Source organism: Cryptomeria japonica, chromosome 11 (genome assembly GCF_030272615.1).
Source record: "Cryptomeria japonica chromosome 11, Sugi_1.0, whole genome shotgun sequence".
In the NCBI taxonomy this organism is placed as follows: domain Eukaryota; kingdom Viridiplantae; phylum Streptophyta; class Pinopsida; order Cupressales; family Cupressaceae; genus Cryptomeria; species Cryptomeria japonica.
Window position 1 is genome coordinate 261,955,295 of NC_081415.1, and position 9,425 is coordinate 261,964,719.

Here is a 9,425-nt window from a genome sequence, read left to right on the forward strand (position 1 = left end):
GGATATTGGATTTTTAAAATAATTTTTGGATTTCAAATTTAATAAGTAAATATATATATAATATGTATTTTGAAATTAGTAGTATGGAAAATTAAATGTTAAAGATTGATTAGATGTAATCACAAATTATTTTGTGAAAATGAAGTTTACATTGTTAGCCATCAATTACGTTTAGTCAATATGACTTTTATTTGAAAAGGATTATTTTGATTTAAATATTGAATTTAGTTTTCAAATGTATTTTAAATGTTATTTTCATTAACTTGAAATTTGAATGCAAATGGAAATTGCTATGGCGCAGTGAGTGGGGGGTAGGCGCAGGGGGTTAAACCCTCCTCCCCACAGGTGTATGTCGTAACCAAAATAAAAACCATGCAGTTCGATTTGGTATTGTTTATTCTAATTGCTGATTAAAAAAATGGTTTTTGATGGTATTAATATATGATAAGATTTATATTATTTATATATATATATATATATATAGTTATATGTAAGTTTATAATTTTTAAATTAATAAGAGGTTCAGTGGATATTGGATTTTTTAAATAATTTTTGGATTTCGAATTTAATAAGTAAATATATATATAATATGTATTTTGAAATTAGTAGTATGGAAAATTAAATGTTAAAGGTTGATTAGATGTAATCACAAATTATTTTGTGAAAATGAAATTTACATTGTTAGCCATCAATTATGTTTAGTCGATATGACTTTTATTTGAAAAGGGTTATTTTGATTTAAATATTGAATTTAGTTTTCAAATGTATTTTAAATATTATTTTCATTAACTTAAAATTTAAATGCAAATGGAAATTGTTATAGCCAAATTGGATTAAATTGAAAAATTTATAATTGTTTTAAATCATGGCTTATTTAGCTTATGAGTTGTGTTTATTCTTTTTAAGGGTGTATGGTTTTTAAGTCAAGCATTGTGCAAGTCTATTTGGGTGTATGTGTACTTAGAGCCTCTTTATGCGTTATTCCCTATTGTGGTGTTCTTATCATGAAAAAGTCAGTTATTGAAAGAGATGCAACTAGATAACATTAGTTTTTAATTATATTTTGAGTAATCGTTATGATTCCTTAACATGGATATGTTTAGAGTGCAAGTGGTACCTGTTGAGTATGGACTCTGATTGATGAATTTTGGTGTTGATTTGAAAGAGTATTTTCGTGTCATGATGGCATGTTGTTGAATGTAAGTCTATCGTGTAAATTAATTTGGTTAAGTTTTGATTGTGGTCGTACTTGCCTTATTTTGGTTTTGGTCTCATCTTGTGGATAGACCACTTGTTCGTTTCACACCTCTGGTGGTTTAACCTTGGTAGAAGGTTTGTATAATCAAATTGTTCTTCAGTTTTGTTTGTGAACTCCATGGGTTAGTTGGCTTTTATGTTTTTCCTTGGGGTCTTTGGAGGTTGTGTAGTGTCATAAGGAAGAGTGGCTTCTAAGTGGGAGTTGGGGCCCAAAGTGGTTGCCAGGATAACCCCTTGGAAGTTGTGTAATAAGTGATAACTTAATTAATTAACTAGGTTTGGGTTTCAAACATTAATCAAGATTAATTGTGCCCCGCTCATGGTTGAGTGCTAGTACAGACTCAGGATGCAATGGGAAGGCCTGGAATGGCAAACCAACTTCCTTGTATTCACGAAAGGTTTGTTGGGTCCCAAGAGTCATGGATGGGGGCCGGGGGTTCGGGAGGGACTACCAAGATAACCTAGGATGGGGGCCGTGGCCTATGGAGGCCTACCAAGATAACCCATACTAGCTATGCAATGACACTCTTCCCTTATGTTCACTAGTGTGTAGTCATGTGTTGGCTTTACTTGGAGCACTCTTGTGAGAGTCATATTTGTATGCTTTGTCTTGTGTGAGTACCTGATGTACATGTTAGATCATGTGATTCTTTGTTGTGGCTTGCTTGAGGGCCCTATTACTATCTCCTAGCATGGAGGGGTGGTTCCTTTTTGGGCCACAAGGTCGGGTGGTAGTGCCACTTTCCATTGGGTATTTTGTTTGTGCCTTCTTGAGATGGATTAGCTTTGCAAGTGCTCTAGATGTTTCTCTTGGATTCATTTCATTCCATTGTACCAGTTGGATCCTCTTTGTTTCTTTGGATCATATTTGTATCTCTTGGACTCATATGTGGTCAGTTGTATCATTTATTATAAGTATGCCTTCATGGCAATTGTAATTTGATGTAATCATTATGTAATTTGTATGTGACTTGATGTATAAGTGCAATTGTAATACTAAGTTATCCTTGAAATATAAAAGAAATGTATTATGATGTGATTTAAACGTTAAGATTTCTCTCTTTAATTAAATCATTGTTGTAATGTGATTGAATGTGTTAACACGAATGAAGTATAGTAATGTAATTGTTATCTTGTTCAAAGTATAAACAATCATTGAATTGTATAATTAAGTTCTTAATGGTTAAATGTATATCTTAAAAGGATTAATTGACCTTAAGGAAAGATTAGTTTATTTAAGTAATTCACGTTGGGAAACCCTTTAGGAGTTTGTGTTAAGTCTTCCGCATGTGCAACTTCAATTGCAATGTTTATCTTTTACGTTAATGTGTTCTAATTTTTATTTTTTTTAAATTGCACTCTTTTCGAGTGTTTGTAGTTGTTTCTTTTAGGGTTTCTTGGCAGGGCATTACATTGACCATCCCCGAGACAGCAAAGGATGCCCAAGCCGTCCCGAGGATGGCTAGCCATTTCCGGCTCATTCAGCAATTAAAAAAATTTGAGCAAATATAAGATTCTTGTTGTTGTTCACATTTTGAGTACCTATGCATAAATCTGAGTATTTCTTTATCCATTTGCTGCACTGGGTATGTTGTTATCTGCTCAATATTAAGGTCAGATTTTTCTGCAATTATTTCCATGTATGCTGGAAGAGATTTTAATACTGTAACCTATCATATATGGATGCCATAAATTATTGTTATCAATCAATGAAAAGCTGCCATTATTCAAGTCTGCATTTCAGTTGTAACATGTGCACTCTGTTCTTATATCTGAATGTTCATAGCTTAGTCTTAATCATTCAATCTGAGTGAGAATAGTTAACTTATTTTGCTGATGTATGAAAATCTTTTTGAGAACATTGAAATCAAACATCATCAGCAAATAATTAGAATTAGAATCAAGACTCTAATTTATAAATGTTATTATGTTGCTACTTGCTATTATTAAATTTCATTTTATATATATATATATATATATATAGCTAGCCGTCCCTATCGTCCCCTGTTCCGGGCAAAAAAAAAACGTCCCGGAAACTCGGGGTAACATAGATTAAATACCTTCCGTTGCCTTGAGATCACTAAATCTAATACGATTAAGATAGCAAGCTTGACATCAAAGAGCTATTGGTTGCAATTTTGAAGCTAGAAAGAGAAAATGTGTTTGAAATTGCAATCCATATATCTAGATTAAACCTGAAATCCCAATCATAACTTGGAGAGCTGGTCACAAGCTAAGAGGTCCAAGGTTCAGTCTTCACCTGGCTAAAATGTTCAAAATAGTATTAAAGCCATTGTCATTGTTTGGCTAGGGCTATAGCTTGAATGTGAACTTGTAACATCCTCAATTAAGGCCCAAAAAACATTTTAAATATTTAAAGCTCTATTCCAATGCAACTCGGAAGTAGAAATTGACAGAATTGTTTGGTATCATGATTTTTATTTTAAATGTGTTAGCTAGAAATTAAAAGAAAATTTAATCTATGCATTATTTTATCAAGATGTGTAGACAGGACTTATTATGAAATATTGGTTTATATGGATTATGTAATTTTGATGAACACGTACTTAAAATGTCTTGTCTAAATGTGAGATAACAAGTTCATGGGAGGTAGGTTAATAAAGAGGGAAAAAAAATGAATCAAGCAAGCTAATAGCCCCAGTCCATGCAGATTCCCAACTTCCTTTTGGATTGCAATTTTTCATGTGCATATTGGTGTTGTGGATTTTGTGGATCTTAGTGTGGTCCTTTTGCACTTTGGTGTGTATGTCACTTATGTGCACACCCTTTATTAATTGAGATAAAGCTATGCAATTTTATTAAAGGAATTGGAAGAATGAAAAAAAGGGTTGCTAAAAGGATGGCATAGCACTTTTTGCATAAAAAGATAAAGTGTGTTAAGTTAGCAATACTTTTTTCAGACGTGCTAAAGCTGAAGGTGAGCAGGGGCATAGCTAGGGTTCAGGGGCAACAAGGAAAACATAGCAGCAGTACAACAGTAGTTCATGGCAGTGAAGGTTTAGTGTTTAGGGAAAGAGATGATTCATTTGCAGCTGCTGATAGTGATGGAAAAGGGAATCATCTTTCTTCATTTTATCCTTGTCAGCATGGTATTAAGGTGGTGAAGCATGGTGATTGGGTTAAAGATTTAATGGCAAAATCTGTTGGATTGAAAATTCTTGGTGAGAGGTAAAGGCAACTTTAGTTCTTGTCCTTTCTCCACCTTAGTTGTTGAAGCCTCTCCTAGTGCTTCCTCCTGATGGTGTGGTCTTGCAAAATGTAAAGCAGCATGAAGACAACATGATCTACACTGGGTGCAAAAATATGCCTAACCTGTTTCTTGTATGCGTAAAATTTGTAAAGTTCTACTCCCAATGGCTAAGGAGGGTCCCCATATTCTGGCATGCACAAAAATGGTTGCAAATATCAGAAATATTAAGGATGTTGGGGTTGCAGACTGACGTAAGGAGGTGTTGCATGGTTCTCTGTCCAAGGATTCTATGGGTTCTCTCTTGCAGGAAGGGCTTTTTGGAGAAAGGTAGGGCAAAGGTGTTTTCAGTGGATAGAGCCCTGGAGCCAGGAGATATCTCTCCTTCAGAGGATGGTAGGTGGCCTGTTTCTCTAGCTATAGGGAACTTTCCTCTTAAACTTGTTGCTTGTCCCTCTAAACTGATTCATCTTGACAAGTGTGTTGCTGAGGTGACTTCAGTGATTGGAGCTTGTTCCCTCATTTGTCATTTTATCACAAAGTTGTGTGCAAATGAAATTTTCAAGTGGACTGAGCTTGAGAAATTTCCCTGCCTCTTCTTTCTAAAGGTTTTCTTCTTCTTCAGTTCCATTCAGTTGAAGATAATGGCCCATGATTCTGGGAGAGGCACAGTTCGTTTATGTGTTCTTGGCAGCCTTTCTTTGATCCTGAAAAGTTGTCATCTTCAAGGGTTTCTTTTCAGATCCACCTTTGCAATGTTCCTGTAATTTGTTGATCTGCCAATTTTATTCAAATACTGGCTGAAAAGATTCGGGTCTTTGTCAAATGCAACCCTGTTCTCAATGGATCTATGAGTAGCTTTGCCAGGGTCTATGTGTATGTTGACATTTCTTGCTGTAAAGCGGAAAAAAATCGAACCCTAGTTGCTCTCCCCTCTTCCAACTCCAAGGAGAGAGAAAGGAGGTTACTAGGATTGACGGTTTTCACTTAGGGGAGACTTTACATTCAAAAGAGGGGTTGAAACCCACAAGATCTAATCCTACACAATGCAAGATTGGATTCTAAATGAGTTTCAAGGGTTAAGACAGCAAGGCTACCCTCTTTTGTAAAGAATGTAGATAGAATGATTAAGCTAGGAATGCATAGAAAGTGAGAAAGATTCGCTTATAAATTGAGATAGGGATATAGGATGAAGTTGCGGACCTGGAATTTGCAGTAAAATGTCAAGACGGCGCTGTCCTGCAAATTTGAGCAAAAGTTGACAGGACGATGGCGCCCGGCGTGCACACGATGCTCCGAAAAATCCGCGAAACGAAGGGGGATCTGTTCGTCTCTGCACAAGGATTCCAGATCTTCAATTACAGCTGCGTACCTGCAACCTACACACAGAAAAGCGAAGACGATTCAGGGGTTAGGGATTAGGGGTTTGCCCTTAGGTCAAACCCCAATTTTGGAATTAACCAAGAAATGAGAAATGCTGTAAATGTAAATGATTGTAATGTAAAACAAGTACTAGTACCTTGTTGTAAGGATGTTTGTATCCTTATATGCGAAGGTATAGATGTTGTTGTATGTTGTATGTTGTATGTTGTATGTTGTAAGTGATCTCCTCTTCAATGGTTGAATCCTTGTCTTGAATGCAACACTTAGCCTTGAATGGAGACTTAGAATGATCAATTGCTTGAAGGAATGCTTGAATGCTTGAATGCTTGAATGTTTGAATATCGTTTCCGTGTCTTGTAAACATTTGTCCTTCCTCCTCAAATGGGAGAGGAAATGTAGTTTATATACTTGTCAATTAGGGCTGATAGACTGATTTTTCCGACCTTGGGCCGACAAGGAAAGAGTATTTTCCAATTTGCAAACATAAAGACCCGAAGCCCCATAGGAGACCGGGCCCAAAATAGGGCCAGGGACCAAGGCGCTGGGCGCCATGGTCCTGGGGGGCGCCCTGGTCCCACCTCCCGGGACAGCTGGGTGCAAGGAGGGATCAGGCAGGGTGCTGGAAAAAATGCAGTTTTTGATGCCGTGGACAAGTTTCGGGGTCTCCATTCAGGTTCCGTGTTGCATCGCCATCGTGAAGACCCAAATGCGGTCGAAATTGCAAGTGTCACAATTTTAGGACGCTACACTTGCCCTATTATTCAAGCCACTCACATTCTTTATTTTCACGGTGCCTGGCTTCAGTTCATGAATTTTGAAACGTTGCCTTTTAGGTGTTTCCACTGCAATCAGATTGGGTAAAAGGTGTTTGAACGCACATCCTCTGAGAAACCAAAGTAGAGTTCATTCAACCTGCAGAAATGGGTGCCAAATAAGGAGGAACCTGATGGAGACTTTTTATAGTGGAACCTTGGTTGTTTTTTGGCTTCTCAAGAATCTGTGCTTATTGGGGAGCATCAGGATCCCCCCTTTGGTTTGTGCAGTGGATCTAGGTGGCTGTTTCAGATGGAGGTGCAGATCAGGAGAGAAGATAGTTTGCTTCTTCAAGACTTCCCTTGAGAGCAGGATGTTTTGGATTGCTTGGGAGGAATTGCCTCAATGGAGAGGCTGCCTGTTGTGGATAAGCCCAAGAAGTGGGCAAGGCTGGGAATTGGAAGTGGAGAGACTCTAGTTGGAAGCCCAAAAAGTGATTGATAAGGGTTCTTAGTGAACTATACAGAAACTACTCTCCCACAGAAACAAGGGGGCAATTCTTGCAAATCAGCTCCAAGCTTTTCAGGCCTTGCTTATGGATGGGGTGGATAGGAATTCTGTCATTGGTTGGGCTCACTTTGCCCCTTCCCATCAAACAGTTGCATATCAAGGAAGTTGTGGAAGACTTCATCTTGTAAGTGTAAATAAAGTGAATTCATGTATTGTATATTGTAACTGGCTTAAAGCCAAGTGATGTAATCTTGTAACTCATAAGAAAGATATTGAAAAAATATTGGCGGGTAATCCATTGATGTAATGTAATATTTATAATATACAACAAAAAGAAAAATTGGGTTGCATTTTAGTGGGTATGTTACAGACATTAGGATGACGGTTGTAAATAGCAATCAATGTTTCTCGATAGATCCTAAAAGTCCCACCATGAAATGATCAAGTAGCTTATTGCTAAAGCAACTCGTTGTATCAACGTTGGTATTAGGCAAAGACCACAACTGGAGCCAAAGTTGATGTTTGGTTAGGGATTCAACCTGAGCCAATAATAGAGCTTCGCTAGGACCATAAATTGAGTGTGGCTTGATTGAGAGGGATGACAAAAATTGTAAATTGCATTCCACCTTTCTAGGAAGAATTCGAAATTTCCATCATAAAACGGGCAAGCATCTTGTCCATAGAGCAGCTCGCTAGCTGGAAGAGATTCTCTATTTTCAATTCCCGCCTGTCCAAAATTCTAAGCTCAAATCCTGTAGTGTCCAGAATTTAAACAAGTCTTGCCTCTCAACGAGTGAGCTGCTCTACCAGTGGCTTAGCTGCCCTTTTGATGATTCTAGTAACAGAATGGTTCCAACTATCTTGTTTAAGTCAAATTCATAACCGACATCCTTGTACACATTTCTCTATCTGTCATTAGGAGTCCTCATAGAACAACGAATCAAATGCACAAGACTGGAGCTTAATACCCAACTCACCACTTTGCCAAACCCATTATGATAAAAAGGAAGATTGCAAAAGGAAAATTGGGCATTGCAAGTAGAGCACAAATACTCTGCATGAAAAAAAAAATTGGCAACGAAGAAATAAATACCTTCAAGACGAACATGATGAATGATGCCAGAAGTGTAATTGAGAAGGCCCTCGAAAGGATATATCTGGCTGTAGACGGACGAGTACCCATGCTGAACAAATGTGAGTTTGCCACTGCGTGTACCGTAATGAACCTCACTTCCAACAGTGGAAGGATCCAGAGGGGTAACCTCGGGCCCTATCTGAGCGTCTCCTGAAGCCCATTAAACAAAATTATATATATGCATTCATCTGATAAAGATGGATAATTATGTTGATAGATAATTACCTGTAATCCAGGAGACCCAGATGGAATCAGGGGTGGAAAGTGCGAGAGCAATTTGTTCCGGGAAATTGGAGCGAACTTTTTTCGCCAATCTAGGATGGTGCAGGGGAAGGTCATCACTTCTTTTGCGTAGAGAAGGATCGAAACGTCTTGTTACAGGGCTGAAAGGCCCATCTACAGTTGTTGGAATTGACACTCCATTGCCCACTAACAGTAGCAATTCTACTAAGAAAAACAGTAGCAGATATTCTCCCATTTCGCCCTGCCTGCATTCAAATTGCTATAACTGAACAGATACTTAATGCATTTCATTTCCCTTGGAGTTGGTAGGGTATATTCCGAGTATATCACGAACAGTCAATGATTCCTTCATATTTCTGAATATTTCTGAGTAATATGAAATAGGCCTGAACCAAAATGGAAAATTTACTACCCACGATTTCATTGTCGTACTGTAATACTGATCCGTCGTTGTGTTCAGAATGCAATGCATCTAATCAGATGGTAGACCTATTTTGAGTGAAAGCTTTAGGTGGGACAAAATCATCGAACAACAATTTTGCTTCCCAGCTACGCGAGAAGGGAAATTAAATTTTTGCAATTATACAAGGATTTTTGCGAAAAAAATATTAAAAACTATTAGAAATAATTATCAATTTTTTAATTTTATTATAAAAAAACTTAACTTGAAGATCCTTAGTATTTGATAGCGACTGATTTGGAGTGATTAGGAGTTATGTCTCTTTCAATATGGATATTTTTTTTATTATTTTATCAATAAATTCATAATTTAGTACTTTTATTTGAAGAGATTATGATTTTGAAAAAATAAAAATTAGAAGATAATTTATTTATGAGTATTTGTCTTTGTAGTTTTGTAATAATAGTTTTAATTTAGAGACAAGCAAGTTATTATGTTAAAATTATATTTATATGACATTATTTTTAACAAATTAT

General features: G+C 36.8%; 1 protein-coding gene across 5 annotated transcripts in view; it reads right to left on the bottom strand.

Moving 5' to 3' along the window:
* The window catches only part of LOC131069701 (purple acid phosphatase 23), a 125,571-nt gene extending 116,523 nt beyond the window's left edge, over positions 1-9,048 (bottom strand). For 2 of the 5 annotated variants that reach the window (XM_058005226.2, XM_058005227.2), the window contains exons 1-2: positions 8,472-9,047; positions 8,205-8,396 (exon numbers count right to left, since the gene is read on the bottom strand). In XM_058005226.2, the coding sequence (XP_057861209.1) occupies positions 8,205-8,396; positions 8,472-8,724 (445 nt within the window). In that variant the 5' untranslated portion in view covers positions 8,725-9,047. Of the gene's footprint in view, positions 1-8,204; positions 8,397-8,471 lie in introns of all 5 variants that reach the window. The other 3 variants (XM_058005224.2, XM_059213844.1, XM_058005225.2) reach the window with 3 other exon arrangements.
* Positions 9,049-9,425: the final 377 nt, after the last annotated feature.